The sequence below is a fragment of the Dipodomys merriami genome, unplaced genomic scaffold (genome assembly GCF_024711535.1).
Source record: "Dipodomys merriami isolate MVZ:Mamm:240054 unplaced genomic scaffold, mDipMer1.0.p SCAF_22, whole genome shotgun sequence".
NCBI lineage: Eukaryota > Metazoa > Chordata > Mammalia > Rodentia > Heteromyidae > Dipodomys > Dipodomys merriami.
The window spans coordinates 447,418-468,309 of NW_027203604.1; the positions used below are offsets into that span (position 1 = coordinate 447,418).

General features: G+C 37.8%; 1 protein-coding gene across 2 annotated transcripts in view; it reads left to right on the forward strand.

Annotated features, from left to right (window-relative positions):
* Frem1 (FRAS1 related extracellular matrix 1) overlaps positions 1-20,892 on the forward strand; it is a 139,142-nt gene that overhangs the window by 47,287 nt on the left and 70,963 nt on the right. For both annotated transcript variants that reach the window (XM_070033150.1, XM_070033148.1), the window contains exons 11-20: positions 1,778-1,974; positions 2,805-2,895; positions 4,528-4,695; positions 6,458-6,666; positions 9,059-9,152; positions 9,701-9,953; positions 11,900-12,091; positions 13,399-13,584; positions 14,407-14,603; positions 19,164-19,386. In XM_070033150.1, the coding sequence (XP_069889251.1) occupies positions 1,778-1,974; positions 2,805-2,895; positions 4,528-4,695; positions 6,458-6,666; positions 9,059-9,152; positions 9,701-9,953; positions 11,900-12,091; positions 13,399-13,584; positions 14,407-14,603; positions 19,164-19,386 (1,810 nt within the window). The remainder of the gene's footprint in view (positions 1-1,777; positions 1,975-2,804; positions 2,896-4,527; positions 4,696-6,457; positions 6,667-9,058; positions 9,153-9,700; positions 9,954-11,899; positions 12,092-13,398; positions 13,585-14,406; positions 14,604-19,163; positions 19,387-20,892) is intronic.

Genomic DNA, 20,892 nt, shown 5'->3' on the forward strand with positions numbered 1-20,892 from the left:
TACGGATGTATTAAAAAATATATATATAAATACTAGCTTTAACATATATACACACATAAATATGTATGTAAATACATAGCATGGAATAAATGTGCTGATCAAAGCTGTTTGGCCCATCCTCCTTACCATCTAGCATAATCCAAGTGGGTGAGTGTGTTTTGAAGCCTGCCTAAAATCACAGTGTCTGTGGACTCATTTAGTTTGCAATATTAATGAATTGACTTTAAGCAACAGGGTTTTTTGCCAGATGTTGTACCTACATTACTGAATACCTACTATCTACACAGTGATATTTGATCTTTGTAGAATTCCATGAACTTGTTAATATGCTTAAGTTACCAAGTAAGAAATATGACCCTGAAAATGTTGGGTCAAATGGCTGCTAATGTGTAAATAGAACACTGAAAACTTTAAGTGTTTACTATCAAATTCTGTGTGATTTGTACTTTATCCCAATGATGATGTCATGGAACGTTCAGCCTAAGAGAAGATTGACATGCAAACTGCTGATACAAGGCAATGAAATAAGTGTTTTATTCGACAGATTTAGTCATCCATTCATGCTGCCTAAACAAAATGCCAGAGACTGGCTAATTTATAAATCATAGAACTTATTTGTCACAGTTCTGGAGGCACAAAGACAAAGAGAGCTGCTCTTTGCTCCTCAGATGGCTTCTTGTTACATATCCTCCACGGGTTATTGACTCTATGTCCTTATAAAGCAGAGGGGATGCAAGGCCAAGGCCATCCCTGCAAACCCTTTTATAATGTGTCATACCATTCAGGGAGACAGAGACCTCATGGCCCTAATCACCTCCTGAAAGCTCCACCCAGTACTGAAGAACTGAAGAATTAGGTTTTGCCATGAATTGCTGAGGAGGCACAAAGTATGGCATTCATAGTATGGCCAAAAATATGCAAAATTCAGCAACAGTTTATTCCAAGTGAGAGACTGGATGACATTTCAAGATGAGCCATTGGAAAGTGAGTGAGGCTCATATTGCTAGAGAAAGCAAGAACAAAACATTGAAGATTAAAGAAGTGAGGTGGTTGTTAGCAGAAATGTCCTTGAAGGAAAGGTCGTGATCCACTGTGCAAGAGAACTGTCAGACTCATGTGGGAAGACAGTGAAAAATAACAGAGCATGTCTAACCTGTGAAAGATCTTGGATAGTGTGTTAAGGTTCTATACTTCCTGGGTGGCTGTTTAAGTTTGTTGAGGTAGTGAATTAATTATGTAAGTTAAACATAATGCTAGAGGTACGAAATGTGGATATCAATAAGATTAGCATCGACAGAAGTCTATTGCAATCATATGAGAAAGAAATTCTGAGAGCTAGGCCAGTAGCAACAGACTTTCACTAGGGGTGGGGCAGCCTTTATGGAGGGAATTTTATAGTAGAAACCCCATGCTGTGCTATATATGGATAGAGAATGAAAAACCAAGACTTACAAGGTGTCTAGGATAGACTAGAAGGAGGCATCTATGAAAGCATGCATTATTGGTTGAAGAGAGATAAAATAAAAGCAGGAGCATATTGTATTTTATGTGTACTCCTAACTGGATTAGTTATAATAGTTACTAATATTCTTTAAAATGTAGCATACAATGAGTACAGGATGTTCTATTTTTAGCTCATACCCACTATCGCTCCTGAATCATTTGACCGAAATGCACTATAAATGTCAGTCATGCTACAGTCACGAGGTGGGCAAGGGATATTCTCTCTGATGTAGTCTTGGTACTCCAGTGAATAATACAGATATTTTTATTCCAGGTCGTGACAATCCATATCACTCCAGTAGATGACCAGCTTCCAAAAGAGGCTCCTGGAGTCTCTCGACATTTGGTTGTTAAGGAAACAGAGGTGGCCTGCATAACCAAGAAGCATCTACATTTCCTAGATATGGAATCATGTGACAGAGAGCTGCTCTACACAGTAACAACACCTCCATTTTTCTCTTTCGGCCCCAGGTATCTTTGGAAAGTCATCAGATGATCTTTTAGTCTTTGGTTTATTGACCAGAGTTGAATGTATCCTATATAAGTGCTATGATTCAATGGCTTCATTGATCAGACATGAATTTATACCCAATTCTGCAATTCTTTTTTATTTTTTTTCTTGTAAATGTCTGCAATTACTTTATCTCAAACTTGTCTTGTGCTTCCCTTCAAAATCTATATTAATTACTAAGTGACCTGTGACTTGTAATGTTTTCAGCATAGCTAGCCTTAGTTATTTACTTCCTATTTCTAAGGGAAAGCTTATTGTTCTTGTTAACTAAGTTTAATGAGGGTTTTTAAACATTAGTTTTAGATAATACAGGCCAAGAAATGGTCCTATCTATGATCTCAGATGAGATAATTAGCATGAATGTTGCATAGGCCAGTGATGTGCACATGCTAATGAGGAAATATCTTTTAGAATGAGAATAATGATTTCTTTTCTCTATGACAGAAAACATTTTTGGGCATACTTTTTGTAGTCCTGATGAGTAATGATGTTAAGACATAAGGCCATAAGCCCACAGTATAAAGATAATATAACGAATGACCATTTTTGAAAAAAAAAACGGTCATGGACTCTTCAATTTGTTTTTTTTATTTCATTTTATTTTTTCAAGACAGAGTCTCACTATGTGTTTCAAGCTGGGCTCACACTTGTATGTCACCCAGATTGGTTTGGACTTCTCTCTTCACCTGTCTTGCCACTCCAGTGCTGGGATTATAGGCATGTGCTACCATGGCTAGCTTTGATTAATTTCTTTTAGCTGGAAAATTATCTGATGTGTATTTCTCTTTAGACACTCAGATGCTGGGAAGTTATTCATGGTGGACAGCATACCGAAGCTAACCAAAAACCCAGTAGCCCTGGGATTAAGGTCATTTACTCAGGTATGCTGACTTATACAATGCTATCAAACTTGACGTGAGTGTCTTCTGAGACAATATGGCATTGCTTAGTTTTGCACCTGAGAATGCTGACCATTGACCTCTGCCATAAAACCCTGATATCTTTATTCTTTCTGCCACACATTTGCATTGACCATATGAGTCTGTTGAAAATGCTTTATAAAGTTGGATAGATCCAAAATCTTGTTATAATTAAATTCAGGTTTTTGCATTGTCTTGCCAGCAGCAGGACTCATTCAGGGTCCCCATGTCTATGCTTTTATTTCACCCAATTCTGCTCCCTCGGTATTTTACTATATATACATATATATATATATATATATATATATATATATATATATATATTATTTTTTCCCCATTAGTTTCCAATGGTCGCCATAATGAAGTTCCACAATTATGTGGTTTTAAAACAACAGATTATGTTCTCATTTGTTTTGGAAGTTAGAGGTCTGAAACCATGGTATTGTCAGGGTTGTGTTTTCTCCCCCAAAACCCTGTGGAGTAATCTTTCTGGATTGTCTTTAGCTTATGGTGGTTTGCCAGCAATCCTAGGCAATTCTTGGCTGGCCAATACATTACTCCCATCTTTGTCTGTTGTCACATGACAGCCTTCTTCCTCTGAGTCTCTCCTCCTACCATACAGACACCAGTTATACTGGATTAAAGGTCTTCCCTAGCCTAGTATATGACCTTCCTGTAAATAATTTCACCTGTAATGGCCTTATACCCAAATAAGTTCACATTCTGAGGTACAATGGATTAAGACATCAGTGTATTTTGAGGGGAATCATAACGATCAGGCAGCAGAAACTTCTGTGGTTTGGGATTAATTATGCCTAATCTCCCTGTTGTTAGAGGTTGTAAATGAGTATATTAATCCCACATGACAAGTGCTATTACTTTGTTCATTTTTCCAGGTTAAAGAGAGGTAGCATGACCAATATGTAGCTATTATGTGTGGAGTAGGGTTGAAATACAAATCTGCCTTTTATAAAGTTGACTGGCTTCAGCGTTTGACTATATTTACTTAATTTCTTGGTCATTTTTTCCTCCATATATAAAAAATTTGATTACATACCCCAGCTGTCTGGGTTCTCAGGGAACTGTGGGAGAGACCTCCATCTTGAATGGGACTTTTCAGGGACCATACCGCATCTGCCTCGGAATGTGTGTGGTCTATCTGATGAGGGGTATCATGGCTTAGGGGACCCCTGCTCTGGGGGTTGGGACCCTGGGACCCTTTATCAGTTTCAGTTCCGTCTCCACCCAACCCTGTGAGGCTGGCCAAAGAAATAGGCTCGCTCATCATCCTCTCCACCCTGCCCTCCCCCCCCCACCATGGATCAAGCACTTGGTACTGTCAAATAATTGTATACTTGTTCCTCTCTGCACTATTTGCACAAATAATCTATAATTACACTTGGAAAGTACTAAAAAATAAAAAATGTGATTAGTAACTTAGAAACTCGGGGGAATTTTTCAATTGATGTTGAATTTTTCATTTATAATGTTGAATGTCAATTAGCACTATGGTTGATTTGAACCTAGGTCTTGGAAAGTTTCAAATTTTTTTTCACATTAACACCCATAGATGCATCTGAATTTACTTTGCAGCATGCTGTGAACCATATGAAAGTGGCCTACATGCCCCCTATGCAAGATATTGGGCCCCATCTCCAACACGTCCAGTTTACAGTTTCTATCAGTAACCAACATGGTGGCACTTTGCATGGGATATGCTTTAACATTACCATTCTTCCAGTGGACAATCAAGTTCCTGAGGTATGTACAACGTTTGATATGGAGGATGAAAAGGAGGGAAGGAATGAAAGAAAAGACTAACATTTTGTTTTCCAATTGAAGTGTAGGAGAAAAGTAAGAGGTGGGAGGTAGGGAAGAGACTTCAAATGAACTTTGAGTTAAAAAAATGAGATTGTCCAGTTGTTAAATTTGGCACTTGTTTTTTAAAGCTTTATCAAAAATCTCTTCATCTCCTTTTCTTTAGGGCTGAGTTTCACATGGGGGGAAGGGGATTAAATTATGGGTCTCTTAGCAACCAGGAAAACTTATTTGCTTTCACCGCAGGCCAACCGTGCTGCTATGTAATCCAAGGAAGCTCTTTAATTTTCCCAAACGAATTATGATGGACTCTTTTGTCCTGCCCTATTTCACTGCCCAATGTTTATGTAAGTCTCACAGACCTTGAGTCTTTCTTTAAAACTGAGATACAAAAGCAATGGTAGTTTGTGCCTCTTTTCTGTGAGGCTGAGGTTTGCATTAAGAGTTTGTTCTCTCCCCCCACCCCTGCGCCCTTTAGAGTGCTACACTTTGTTAGTATAGCTATTATTGGGAGCACTTTTATCCTTAAAAGTGGAAAGATAAAAGAACATTTCCTAGTCACTATGTAGCAGAGCCTCATCTCACAACCATCTCTGGTGGCCTTCTTCCTGGTCATTTCTCACTCTATATCTATTCTTGCTTGAGGTTGTAGAACAAATGATTTATTTGATGGTCCACCATACAGAAGTAGTCTGATAGGTATAAAGAATATCTTATAAAAAGAAATGATCAACATTTAAAAATCCAAGAAGTTTTCTGTCATGTTTGACTTGAGATTTCTCTTGAAAAATATAGAAGTTCTAGCACTACTGAGCTCACCTACCTCATGCAGCTGTGGGACAGGGTATGATCTCTACCCACCAAAGTCTTCATGAACATGTCATACTCATTTGTATCATGGGGTTGGCCTTGAAGGCTGACAAGCTTGCAATGTTAGGTATGAAGCACATCAAAGGAATCTAAAACTAGCTCTAATCTAAAACACTCCAAGGCATCTACACTGGCTCCATTTGCTTCTGTGATGCCTTTTTTTCTCAGAGACCAGGCCATGTAAAAATGTGATAAAAATGGTTTAGGATATCTATAGAGTTAACTTGATTAGATTTTAGTCAGATCAAACTTTTCTGTGTGTAAGGGATACTGACCTTGAAATAGCTGAGCTTCTTGTCTTTCTTTCCATCAATGCCTAAAATATTTAATAAAAATAAATCCTTATTAGTCAACTGGACAACTCTAAACTTGTGTGTGTGTGTGTGTGTGTGTGTGTGTGTGTGTGTGTGTGTGTGTGTGTGTGTGTGTGTGTGTGTGTGTGTGTGTGTGTGTGTGTGTGTGTGTGTGTGTGTGTGTATTGGGGCTTGAATTCTGGGCCTCATGGTCTGGGTCAACTTTCCTACCCTGCTCCCATAGCTGGTATTCTACCATATAAGCCACACTCTACTTCCAGCTCTTTGCTAGCTAATTGGAGGCAAGAGTTTTAGGTTTCTCTGCCCTGACTGGCTTAAAACCATGATCGTCAGATCTTAACCTTCTTGAGTAGCTAGGATTATAGATGGGAGCAACTGCCCCCCCTCCAGGCCTTAATATAGTCATGAAAAAGTAATTAGCCTATGAAGATGGTACTAGAAGTTTTACAATGATCTAATTAGCTCTGGGTTCAAGATTCCTCACGGAGCAAGGCTTTGCATATTTCCTTCCTTCTTTCTAGGTCTTCACCAACTCTCTGAGAGTGGCTGAGGGAGGTCAATGCATCGTGGACACAGAGCACATCCATGTTTCTGATGTGGACACCCTACCGGACAATATCTACCTCTCTCTGACGGGGACCCCGCTGAGTGGACGGGTGGAGCTGAATGGATTTCCCCTAAATCCAGGGGATACATTTTCTTGGAGAGACCTTCATACCTTAAAAGTTAGGTTAGAACATTTCCTGGATTTTTCCCCCTTTATTTGCCTTAGCTCCTCATCTAGGTCAACTTTGAGGCAGAATAAGAGAAAAGAAGTTTTGTTCAATTCTTTCAGGGATTCTGGCATGTTGCTTCATACTTTCAAAGGTTGACTGAAAACTAGAAATGACAGATATTTTTTTGTTTTCCTTCAGACATTTTCTTTATCTCTGGTTTGTTTAGTGAGGATGACTTTATAGGTATGTGAACAATAAAAATTAATTACTACAAATATTAAACTTACTGTAACTGCACATACCACAAAGTAGATGATAAGGACTAAAAATTAGGTATGAAACTAATCTACATAATTGAACTTGGCTCTAAGGAAAACCAACTTTATAACCCTGAAAACTCTGGGATAGAACCATGCTGATCAATGTCTTTAGGGTAAGCATCAATTCCATTCTATGGGGTAGGGGTTTGGAGGTAAGCATGTAGGGTCAGAATGGCTGGTCCGCCATGGAGCACTATTCAAGTTGTGAGAGCCGGGGATGGAGATATCCTGCCTCTTGGTCCTGTAGTATTTCTCCTAACCTTGATGTCTTTCATTTCATTTGCTGAATTCAGTTCTGAAAGAAACTTCTTTTGCAAAGTATAGTGAAACATTTCTAGAAAACAAGTCAAACTACTTAAGGGAAAAAAAAGCAATGATCAGATAGAGTAATTTCTTCCTTGAAAATTTGAGATATTAACGGAAACTCTGGCCCACTTGATAAAGTGTAGTAGGAAATATTAGGCATCAAGCTTGGTTTGGCTTGGTTTTAAACTTGACTAGGAAGTTCTCTAGGAACTAGGATTGGGCATAAGAAGATAAGTTTAATTCTGATAGTTTTGTTACATCATTGGTTTATACTTGTCTATTTCTTGACCTCTTTCCAGTAGGTGAGCAGTGAAAAACATTCACCTATTTTGACTAAAATTTCCCTTTTGCCCTTTTGTGATTTTGTTTCTGAGATCTTAGCTCTCAGCCACATGTTAAAAGGGAATTTTGTTTAGGCATTCTTACTATGAGTAAATAATGGATAGAAATAAAATATTATCAGTATTTTCTAGAACTATGTGTTCAAGCACGTGTCTAATGATTTGTAATTAGCTTGAAAAAATTTTAATCTTCATTGTAATCAAGTCTAGTAAGGTGGATAGTTTTATTCTTATAGTTGTCTTCAACTTAACAAAGATATTAGAAATTTGCTAGTATATGGAGTCAGGCTCTTAAAGATCTGTTTAACTACACAGCATGCCCTGAATGTGTATTGTGAAGTCCAGTTGATTCTTTTAGGGGCACTAACAGAGTAAATAGCATCACAAATCTATTTTGTAGAAGTGTGGCAAAAATAAAGTAGAGGATGTAGTGTGGTACAAAGGAGAGTGAGATAGTGGTGGAGGTAGTAGGGACAAAGGAGAGATGGGATGTGGGTCTTCCCTGGCATTGAAATGGAATCCTCTACCTGAGTTTCTATGATATCTATTGGTGACACTATTTCGAGCAAAATTTAGCTCTATTTTTTTGATAGATGAATATTTTATAGGTTCAATATATTGTAGCATTTTTTCTTTTGTACCTGTCCTGGGGCTTGAATTCAGGACCTGAGTGCTATCCCTGAGCTTCTTTTGCTCAAGGCTATTACTCTACCACTTGAGACACAGCTCCACTTCTGGCTTTTTTTTAAAGGGTTAATTGGAGATAACATTCTTATGGGCTTTTCTGCCTGGGCTGGCTTTCAACTGTGATCCTTCAGGTCTCAGCTTCCTGAGTAGATAAGCTTTCAGGCATGAGGCACTGGCTCCTGGCAGGAAAGGTATTTTTAAGTCTGGGAGAGATTTGAGGTTCTTTATAAGTTCAGAACAAGAAATCTTATAAGTGGAAGAGGGAAAATTGTGGGAAGGAGGAACTGCACAATCCATAGATAAAGGTTTTAGAGAAGAGCTTAATAAACCCAGAACACAGGCAAAAAGGATTAACTTTAAAAGTAAGAAAGGAGGATATCATCAAATTCACATAGACCCCTACTTTCCCCTGTGTACTGTTCAGTCTTAGGTTTTCTCTCTCTCCCCAACAGATATATTCTAGAATTTAGAAGGACTATACCAAATGGTTCTTATTATCACAAAGCAATAGAAATTATATTTGAGGAAAAATTACTAATACTTATCAATACATTTTCCCAGGGTAGAACAATTTTACATTTTGGTATACTTGAATATGCTTTTGTTTTCTTATTTCTTATCATTCACTCATTCATCCATTCATTCACTCATTCATTCAGAGAACAAATCCAGAGCCATTGAGGAACTCATGTTAGGAATCTCAAATTATTCTCACAATAATAGGAAGATTACTACAAATCTTATCCCCACAGATATCAACATGATGGATCTGAGGTTCTTCAGGATGACATATGTTTGGAGGTCACAGATGGCAAAAATTCAGCAGAATTTGTTCTACATGTTGAGGTAGGTTTCACTTGTAACTCCAGCTGTTTGAAATGCAGCTGTTGCTCATGGTGGCTCCAAAGAAACTTGCCGAGTAGCAGGAAGGTTAGGGTAAAGTAAAGCTTTGAAATCATAAGCTTTAAATCACTAAATAATAATTAGAAAGAAAAGTAATTCATAAGCTGTGGATGTACCTGCATGAGATGTGTGAGGACCAGGATTCATCAGGAAAATGTGTGAACTTAATGAAGGAGGATTTTGGTTTTGATGAGGAGTGCTTTACATTATATCTGTCTGCCTGGAAACAAATGAGAGCTTTGAGCCCCAAACCATAACCAAATACTCTTATTCCTGCCTAAAATGCTGCTCATGTGGGGCATTCCTTGCTAGATGATACATATGGGGGAAGTTGAAAGACACGGGCTGCCTGGCCAAATTCCATGGCTATTGTTTAATGTGTCTGAAAGACCCCAAAATGCCTGACATTGGGACTATTGGCAATGGGTTACCACTTGGGCAAGTCTTCATTTCTTTTTTTTTTGAAATTGTGCATTTTGTTTCCTGTGTAGATATTCCCTGTAAATGATGAGCCACCAGTCCTAAAGGCTGACCTCATAGCCGTTATGCCCTGCCTTGAGGGTGGAGAGGTGGTCATCACCCCTGAATATCTTTGTGCTACTGACATGGACAGTGATGACTTGACACTGGTGTTTATGATTGTTGGAGAACCTCAGCATGGGATGGTGAGGAAGGCTGGAGTGAGAGTGGACAGGTTTTCTCAGGCCGATGTTATCTCAGGGACAGTGACATACAGACACACAGGTACGTGCAGCATTGTGACTAGTGCCGTTGCCTATATCTCATTGCATAGTTGATGTACCCTGGCTAGAAGAGTGATTGATCTGAGAACTGTAGTGAATTTCAGAGAGTGGAGGAAGAGCAATATGGCTTGCTGCTCTGTTGATGCCCCTACATGTTCTTTTTCTTTGCTGGAACCTCCAGGACACTAATCATCCCATAGTAGGCATTAAGTGTTTATTGGGTGAATGTGGATGATTAAGTATCTTAAGCCATTTTTATATCCATATGTACAAGTGAGAGACCTCTTACTTTGGACACTTCCACAAGTTGAAGACTTACATTTCCTGTTTTTCATTTATTTGGTTGCTCAATGATATAATCTCAAGGTGTTTTTTTGTTGTTGTTTTCTTTTTAATTTTATTCTTTAATTTTTTATTTTAAAAATTTTATTGTAAAGGTAATGTAATGAGTACATTTCCTTTTGAACAGTGTCACCTCCCTCATTCTCTCCCATCTCCCCTCCTCCCCAAGTTGTATAGTTCATTTCCAACATAGTGTCTATTGAGTAACACTGTTGAATTGGTTCACCCTTTGTCCTGCCATTTCCATTTTTCCCCATCCCCTCCCCAAATCAGATAAACTTACATATAAGATAAAGGGTACAGAAATCAAATACAGTGACCAAAGGAAATAAACTAAAGAAAAAAGGAAAGAAAAAAAAAGAACCACAAGCAGTACAGTAAAGAAACCTCTTGTTTCCATTTCTTGGAGTTCATTTTGATCAGCTTCATTTGATATGGTTATATGTTCAGAGCTACTGAGCCCTTGTGATCCTCTCCTAAGAATGTCCTCCTTTGGTCTCACTGTGTGACTCAATTTTTTGAAACAGGAGAATTATGCTAAACACAATATTTTGCTTAGATTTGGCCAACGTGTTTTTTGAAAAGAGATGACAATTCTTTGTGCTATCATCTCATGGAAACTCCAGCATTAATTGTTTCCTTCTTCATTTCTTTAAGGTGACATATGAACATGACCAAACACAGTGCAGGGCTTTTCTGTCCTCTGGAGAGTACAGACTCCTTCACTGTGCTGTTAGATAGTAACTAGGAGATTCTTGTTCTTCCTTTAAGTGACAGAGTCCTGTCATTTTCTTCTTTCCATCTCATTGTTCAAGTTGGGACCATTTTAAATCTTATAGAGTAAGATCTAAAAAGTAAGAAGAATCCAAAGTAAATGCCATTTTCACACACACACTGTTGCTACCTTTAAAAAAATCTTGGTTAATATACAAAAAAGGAAAATTATGAAAGAAATTACCAAAATGTAGATTACCTTCCCCCCCCACCTATTCTATGCCCTCTATTTCTAATAACTGCTATGTGGCTGATGTTTATTTATCTCAGTATTAGTGGAAACGGAAAGACAATTACCAAGTGGACATGGGTACCTGCCTCCTCTCCCCGGGGTTGTTTGTAACACCAAAGGATTAAGAGGAACAAATGAATCCATCCTCTTTCTTATTCATTTGTGAACTGTCAGACCTTTGTTAGTCCTGTTTTGCCCTTCCATATGGTGTTAGATGGCTGGAAGGGATTTCACCAGAGGTAACAGATGGACAAACATTTTTACATTATTTTCATGACTATATTTAATTTCATAGTGATAATGCTGATATATGTATAATGTATATGTATGTGTACGTGTGTATATACATATATGTATATATGTATGTATGTATGTATGTATGTATGTATGTATGTATGTATGTATGTATCTATCTATCTATCTATCTATCTATCTATCTATCTATCTATCTATCTATCTATCTATCTATCTATCTATCTACATATCCCGTAAGTTCCTTTCCTTGTCATTAGTGCTTGTAGAAGAACTGTGAGGAGGTTTCATCTTGGTATTCTACATTTTTTTAATGGTCAGAATTTTACTATCATTGTGTTTTTCAGGTGGTGAGATTGGCCTGGTACCTTGTTTTGACACCATTACATTGGTGGTTTTGGATGGAGAAGCCAGCCCTGTTATCAATGGCTGTTGCTACCACAGGCCTGATCCATTAGCTCTTCATGAAGGCTTTCCAGTGTATGATCTCAATATCACAGTGCATCCAGTAGACAATCAACCACCTTCCATTGAAATTGGTGACAAAGTTTTTCTATGTTAAAACACTATTGCCTTTCTTACTGTCATGCCTCTGTAGTTCAATGAAATAATACCCTGAATTAGAAAACCATTCTAGAGAATTGTCCTCTAATTGCCTCAAGAGAAATCTACAGAGCTGGTGGCTCATGTCTGTAATCCTAGCTACTCAGGAGGCTGAGATCTGAGGATTGCGATTCAAAGCCAGCCTGGGCAGGAAAGTCCATGAGACTCTTATCTTCAATTAACCACCAGAAAACTAGAGGTGGCACTGTGGCTCAAGTGGTAGAGTGCTAGCCTTGAGCTGAAGAGCTGAGGGACAGTACCCAGGCCCAGATTCAAGACCCACACAACTGACAAAGAAAGAAAGAAAAAGAAAGAAAGAAATAAGCCTCAAATCTATGGAAAATTATAAGACAAAACGTGTTTAGAATGTTAGGAATTTCTGTATAAGGAGAAAATACAAGTATCTGTGGTCTGTGTGTGGTTGTTGGGAAAAGGACGACACTGGAATCCTCAAATAGTTTGCTTTTATTTCACATGGGAAAGAATCATTTGCCTGCTGGAGAGAGTAATTTAGTTTATCCATAATAATTTCTATTAGAGGAATGAGTATGTAAGTACACCAGAGAGACCTTTTATATACATTTAACCTTATTTGCTTTTTAGAAAGTCATCTCTTCATAGGCATTATGTATATGTTCTGTCTCTCAGAAAAAAATAGAAGCATATGTATGAATGTTATTGTAATTTGCAAACTATCTCCCAAGCAATGTTCTGGAAAGGAAGCATTATCCCAGCAGAATAATTAAGCACCAAGGCATGAAACAAATGTTCGTTATGAGCAATTCATAATCGCTCTCAGGCAATTAACGCTCTGACAAACAGAGGTAACAACTGATCTTGAAGAGTACATAAACTACATTTAGTGGCTTATCATTAAAACAGTTTGGCAATTCTTATTTTCATTTGTCACTTCTATAGAGACACAAGGGAAATCAGAGTTCCTTGAGAATGACTAAAGGGCTGTAGTAAAACATTTAGTATTTTTCAGTGCTTCATTATCATCTGGCTTGCTTGTGCAAGAAAAAAATACATAATTCCATAAGTCATATTAAATCCACCCATTACCCCTGAATGTTTTTTCTGCAAAGAGAATTATGCCAAAGGAAATGAACATCTCCCATGGAAGCATATTTGCATATGGGAGGCTTCTCTGAATTGGAATTTCAATTACTCCCTTTTGTCCTTACTATTCAGATGAGGCCATTCCATGCTAAGTCATAACTGTGTGGTTATTTGTATGCAGGTACCATGTTCGTTGTAGATGAAGGCTTCTCTGCAGCCATTACCATTAACCACTTGTCTGTCACTGACCCTGACACTGCTGCAGATGACTTGGAATTTGTTTTGGTTTCTCCTCCTCAATTTGGCTACCTTGAAAACACACTCCCTTCCGCTGGTTTTGAGAAAAGCAACATGGGCATCAGTATATGTAAGTGATGACCAACAATGTCTTGCCTATGTTTATGGATGTGATTGGTCAGATAATGTTTAGTAACTAAGGACTTCAAAAACATTCAAATCACCATGTATGTTAAGAGATTTTGTATACTGTTTTTATTATACTGATTCTTAGAATCTTATTTTTCATTTTTTTTATCATGACATACATGCAAGATGATATCAAAATAAGTGGATAATGCTAGCTACTTGACAGGCTGAGAATAGGATTGCAGTTCCAGGATAGTCTAGGAGGAAAAGTTTGAGAGACCCTTTCTTGTTATAGTTAGGAATAGTAGTATGTGCCTCCATCCCAAGCTGTGTAAGAGGCTCAAAGCCCCCCAAAATAAGTATGAGGAAGTGAGTACTTGCAAGAGGGGAGGGGAGAGTCAAGGAGAGATAAGTAGAAGAATAAAGGGTAGAAGTGGGGAGAATAAAAGCAAGAACTCATTGTAGATACTACAGAATTGAGAAATAGAAGGGAAGAGTTGAGCCAAAGGGGTGGGTGAAGATGTTGAAACGATGGCACAGATGAAGATGCATTGTACACACAATTTGCTTTGTTAAATTGCCCCCCCCCCAATCAATACATAACCTTCAATTAAGTAAGGGAAGAGGTGGGTTGAGAAAGGGTGGTTGAGAATGTTGAATAGGGTGACATTGATCAGGGTGCCCTGTATTCATAAACTACGTTGATGAATAGCGACTCCTTAGGTCAACTACTTAATGATAATTTCTTTTTTTAAAGAATGAGGAACAGTAACTTATAAGCCATGTTTTTCTTACGTTTATGTTCTGTTTTGGTATGCTCTAGCTTCATTTCAGTGGAGAGACATGAAGTCTTTGCACATTAACTATGTGCAATCCAAGCATCTGAGGATAGAACCAACTGCCGATCAGTTCGTGGTCTCTGTTACAGACGGGTCACAACGCTCCTCTGAGACATCATTTTACATTCGAATCAACCCCACCAATGATGAGGCCCCTGACTTTGTAGTGCAGAACCTTACCGTAAGAAACACCTCAGAATGTTGTCTTTGTTTCAATTATTTCAATTATTGTCTGATTTTGAAATTTTATGTATTTATTTTTGTTTTACCTCAGTCCCGGGCATGTAAACATTACTTTGATGAGTGAAGAGTAAGACAGGGAGACGATAGTATCTTTTATTCTGTAACTCAGGCACTTGAACACCATTACTCTCACAGTAATGATAATAATAAGTGCTAATACACATAAATGCAAGGGTGAAATGAGTTGATTGCACGGGAAGAGGATGAAGTACTTACTAGTTATAGGTTCCAAGCCTTTCACATGCATTCATGCTTAATCATCACAATGGGCTTTTAGAGTGATGACATGACTATTGTCATTTTCAGAACTGAGAAAATGAGGCAAACAAAGAGGTTAACTAAGTAGCCTAAGTAGTTTATACACCTCTAATAATGTGTATGCATACTATGACTTTTCTATATGTTTCACTTACAAACTAGCAATTATACCTACTATTCTGCACTTCTGTTTTCATCCCTGCAGGTTTTCTTTCACCAAAGTAGTTTATGAATACAGTGCATCTTGATCAATGTTACCCCTTTCAACATTCTTTTTTTTTTCTTTTTTGTTGTGGGGCTTGAACTCTGGGCCTGGGCGCATCCCTCAGCTCTTCAGTTCAAGGCCAGCACTCTACCGCTTGAGCTACAATGCCACTTCTGGTTTTCTAGTGGTTTTTTATTGGAGATAAGAGTTTCACAGACTTTCCTGCCTGGGCTGGCTTTGAACGGAGATCCTCAGATCTCAGCCTCCTGAATAGCTAGGACTACAGGTGTGAACCACCAGCACCCAGCTCCCTTTCAACATTCTTAACCATCCCTTCTCAACCCACCTCTTCCCTTACTTAATTGTAGATTATGTATCGAATTTTTACAGTTTAACAAAGATTATGTATACAATGCATCTTGATCTGTTCTGTGTCATCCTTCAACATCTTCACATGCACCCCTTTGGCCCACCTCTTCCCTTATATTTCTCAATTCTGTGGTATCTGCAATGAGTTCTTGCTTGTATTGTCCCCACTTCTCCCCTTCATTCTTCTACCTCTCTCCCTTTGGCCCTCCCCTCCCCTCTTGCAAGTATCCATTTCCTCATACTTATTTTGTTGGGCTTTGACTTAGTCTTTAAAAAAAATCATACTATTGTGCTCTCCAAGGAGTTTATTTTACTTTAGTTAGTTCATTTGTAACCCCTTATTACCACTCAGTATGTTTATTTGTAGATATATAGGCACATTCTAGCTACCACAAATGAGGGAAGCCATGCAGCCTATGTTTCTCTAGGTCTGGCTTACTTTGCTTAATATATTTTTTTTCCCCGTCTTTCTACTTCCTTATGAATGATACAATATCATTCTTTTGATGGAAGTATGGAATTTGTATATATACACCACATTTTCTTGATCCATTCATTCACTCAGGAGTATCTGGGTTTATTCCATATCTTGGCTATGGTAAACAATTCTGCAATGAACATGGTTGTGCTGGTGGCTTTAGTGTGGCCTGGTTTGTCATTTAAGTAAATGCCCAGGATTAGGACTGCTGGATCATAGGGGAGCTCGGTCTGGGTTGGGGCACTGTCACTGTGCTCTTCAGCTCAAGGCCAATACTCTACCGTTTGAGCCACAGTGCCACTTCCAGTTTTCTAGTGGTTTATTGGAGATAAGAGTCTCACGGACTTTCCTGCCCAGGCTGGCTTTGAACCTGATCCTCAGATCTCAGCCTCCTGAATAGCTAGGATTATAGGCATGAGCTACTAGCACCCAGCTTATGTGTAGTCTTTTGAGGAACCTCCACACTGCTTTTCAGAGTGGTTGAACCAGCTTATATTCCCACCAACAATGTGGTAGTGTTCCCTTTTGGCCACATTCCTGCCACCATCTGTAATTATTAGTTTTCTTGATAATGGCCATTCTAACTGAAGTGAGGTAGAATCTCAATGTTGTTTTGATTTCCATTTCTTTTATGTCCAGAGATGTTGAATTATATAATATTTTCTTAATCTATTTATCACTTTCTAAAACAAAATTATATTAAAATATTTTTATTTTTAATTTTTAATTTTAAGCAAATACATATGTATGTGTATACATATATGTGTGTATATAGATATATATGTGAAAATATATGTACAGAAGGGTATTTAACCCAGACATATGTATTAGCAAATTCTAAAGAAATGGAGTAAGTAGAGGCTTTGGAATTAAAGGGACTCAGGTGTTGCATTTAATAAGTATAGGATGCTTGTTATTTTTCTCTGTGCTTCTGTTTCTTAAACTACAAAATCTGTAAAGAATCTTCATTAAGGGATAGCCATGATGAATCAGATGATTAGGCACAGAGTGTAGTCAGTATTATTGTCACTGTAATGTTTGCCTTTTTTCTTCTGATATTGATCAAAGTAATTATTTTTTCTTATTTTTTACTAAAAATAATCAAATTCTGAATGTGAAAGTCTTTATTTGATTTTAATTTTCTACTGAGTCTTAATGGCACATGAGAGTCATCTCAACATGAAATTTAAGAGCCAGCCTTTCTTCCTGGTTGGCTCGTGGTTTCTCTAGAGAGCACTTCAATAATTATGTGAGACAATTTTTTTTTTACAAATCATTCCTACCATACCTACTTCTATTGTCTTGTATCTGTCTAGAGCTTGGACTTCTGAAATAATTAGGCCACTGGGAAGTTGTCTCTTGTTCTTGTCTGGAAATAATCATGCTTTTACCTGTGTCTTCCTAGAGAAGCTGCTATGGAGTGACAAACACAGAGCCCCTTTCATCATTCACAGAGATGATGCTAAGATTTATGAGATAGGTTTTTAGATAACTGTATTTGACTTTCTTGTGAGAAAGTGCATTTATTGTATAGATATGCTTCATCAAGTTGTGCTGCAAATGATTTAATTTATGATAATCCCTTCTAAATGTATCCAGATGTAAAAGGTATTTTTTATGTATATTGATCTACATGTGTGTGTGTGCGTGTGTAGGGTTTGAACACAGGCCCTAGGCACTGTCTCTAAACATTTGTGTCCAAAGCTATTCCACCAGTTGAACCACAGCTCCACTCCCACCTTTTTGGTGGTTAACTAGAGACAAGAGTCTCACAGACTTTCCTGCCTGAGTTGGCTTTGAACTGTGATCCTCACATCTCAGCCTCCTGAGTAACTAGGATTATAGGTATGAGCCACCGGTGACAGGCTTGATCTAAACTTTTTTTTATTGTCATAGTATAAACATGTCAGTCTCAGAAAAAGAAGCTCACTTTGTTTCAGTGACATTTTCTAGTAATATTGTGCATGAACTTATCATACAATAAGTTGAGAGCAAAGATTTTCATAGTTGAGCTCTATGCAGAAGGTTAATTACAACATTTTTAAAGCTGCTTTATTAAAGTTCCTGGAGAAAAAGGGGAGTTATCATCAAAGATAATTAAATAAGTGTAGCATAAATTAATCTATGATATTACTTTGGTCCTTAATAAGTAAATCCAGATAAAAGAATGCCATTTGCATTTTAGCTGTAAGTTTTTAGTATCAAGATGGTAAGTAATTTTCAATCAATAGAGGGTTGAAAAGAAATATTTTTACAGTTCTCACCCATACGTAGAAATATTCATGTGACACTGTGTATTTCCAAGAATGTGTATAGTATCTGTAAGCTTTTGTTACTTGGATCTTGCTATATTTCAAAATAGGAAGCAAAAATATTTTTTTATTCTCCCTATCTTCATTATAAGAAAAAAGGCCAAGACAGCTAAGTATCATATTGCCAAGTTCTAAATGACTAGCTTGTTCATGGAACAATAAAATTATACTGTCTTTGAGCTTTAAAAATTATGAAATCTGAGCTGAGATGTAGGGAAGGATGGTTCTAAAGAATTAAGAGGTATGAGAATTAGGAGAGGTGGGTGAGGGACCCAGAATTAAAACATGTACTATTTGCTCCCCAAAATATCCTTCTCAATTATTGTTGACTACAATGAAATACAGAAGTTTTTTTTTACCATAATAATGAAAATACAAAGCACCAAATATAACCAGTATGTGTGTAGCTGGCATTTGTGCTATTTCTAAAGCAATTAGAGACATAAGAATTGTGGAAATGATGAGATCTGAGAGGTTAAAAAAACAGATTGGAATCTAATTGCGAAGATTCTAGATATAGCTTCACAACTGAATTATTCTGACTTCCAGCAAGTAAGCATCTTTTTGGTTGCTGCCCAACCCCCAACTTGGAATTATTAACATTATACATGTTTTAAATCCTAAGTCTTTGGTCAGACATGAAAATAAAAATTGCTTCAAGATCTTCAGAGAAAAAAATGTGAGGTAGTTTAATAGATACTAAGCCAGCAATTTCTGTTTAGGACTCATTACATGTGGATGTTATTGAAAATTTGAGACAAGATGTTTTCAAAGGAGGTTTTTGTTTTTTTTTTTTTTTTTGGCAGTTTGTCAAAAGAAACTAGTAGACAAGTTGCATTTCACACTTAGCTAAATCCCTGGCTTGCTCCTGTTCAGGTGTGCCAGGGTGGAATGGTAGAGCTGGATTCTTCCATCATCAGTGCTGTTGACCTGGACATTCCTAAGGACCACTTACTCTTCAGCATCTCTCAGAAACCACATCATGGTCTCCTCATCCATGGGGGACCCAGTGAAAACACTCCTCCAAATAACCAGCTAGCCAACCCTCACCAGAAACATGAGCTCATTCATAACTTTTCCATGGACCTTCTTAAGACTGGTATGATGTCTTGAAAATTTATATCTTCTTGTTGACTTAATAATTTCACCCATGCTTCCATGTGGACTCTAAGAAAGTTGAACTCATCTAAATAGAGTGCTGTGATTACCACAGGCAGGGCATTGTAGGAATGGGAAGATGTTGGCCAAAAGGTATAAAATTTCACTGAGAGGTGAGGAAGAAGCTTAAGGCATCCATTGTACAGCATGGGACATGGTTAATAGTAAGATATACTTGAAAGTTGCTGAGAGTGTTCTCCATACCCAAAAGTTTAAGTATGTTAAGTCACATATTAACTTGGTTGAATCATACTATAGGATAAATATGTATTAAAACATCATGTTGCACATCATAAATACATACAAAAATACATTAACCTAGAAAAGATAGTAGTAACTTATAGAAATATAAGTAAAAAACAGCCCCATCTACCTTATTTGTTTATCTCTTGAAGGTTGCTTTTGGGTTATAGATTAATGTATAGCATGAAGCCCTGGCTAGAAACAGTAACCTATTGAAAAGGTAGTAATGTATTTTTCCCTTTCCCTCCCTCCTTTCCCTCCCTCCTTTCCTCCCTTCTTTCCTCCCTCTCTCCCTCCCTCCCTCCCTCCTTCCCTCCCTCCCTCCTTCCCTCCTACCTCCTTCCCTCCCTCCCTTTCTCCTTCCCTCCCTCCCTCCCTCCCTCCCTCCCTCCCTTCCTTCCTTCCTTCCTTCCTTCCTTCCTTCCTTCCTTCCTTCCTTCCTTCCTTCCTTCCTTCCTTCCTTCCTTCCTTCCTTTTTGCCTTCTGTGTATATGGTACAGGAGTTTGAACTCAGGGTCTCATATTTGCTTACAGTGCTCTACTACTTGAACCATATCTCCAGCCCTGCTTTTTGCTGGTGATTTAGAGATGAGGTCTAGTGAAATTTTCTACCTAGGCTGTCCTCAAACCACTTTTCTCTAGCTCTCAGGCTCCTGAGCAGCTAAGATTACAGGTGAGGGCCACTGGTGCCTTACTAAAAGACAATACTGTTTTCTTTTTGTTGTAAAGAACCATTAAAATGCTATCTGTGCTGTTCGGGATTTTAGCACACAACTTTTAATGTGATAAAAAAAAATCCTTTTTAACTCTATTGAGATCATGCGATTACATTTTAAGAGATTTGCCTGCCAAAAATTCCCACAGTTGAAACAAATATAGAACTGCATATAATAATGACTCATTAGTCTCTCAGCAGATAATTTGCTCTTGAGGGAAATGACACATTGGAATAGCAGCCTAAATGATTTTTTAATTACTCTTTCAAAAAAATGGTCTCATCCCATTTTCCACATACAAAAATACTTTCCAAAATTTGAGCAAAAGTTCAGTTCTAGCATTACTAAAATTCTAGAATTTCTCTCTCTCTCTCTCTCTCTCTCTCTCTCTCTCTCTCTCTCTCTCTCTCTTTCACACACACACACACACACACACACACACACACACACACACACACACACTTTTTTTCATGTGTCTTATCCTGTGT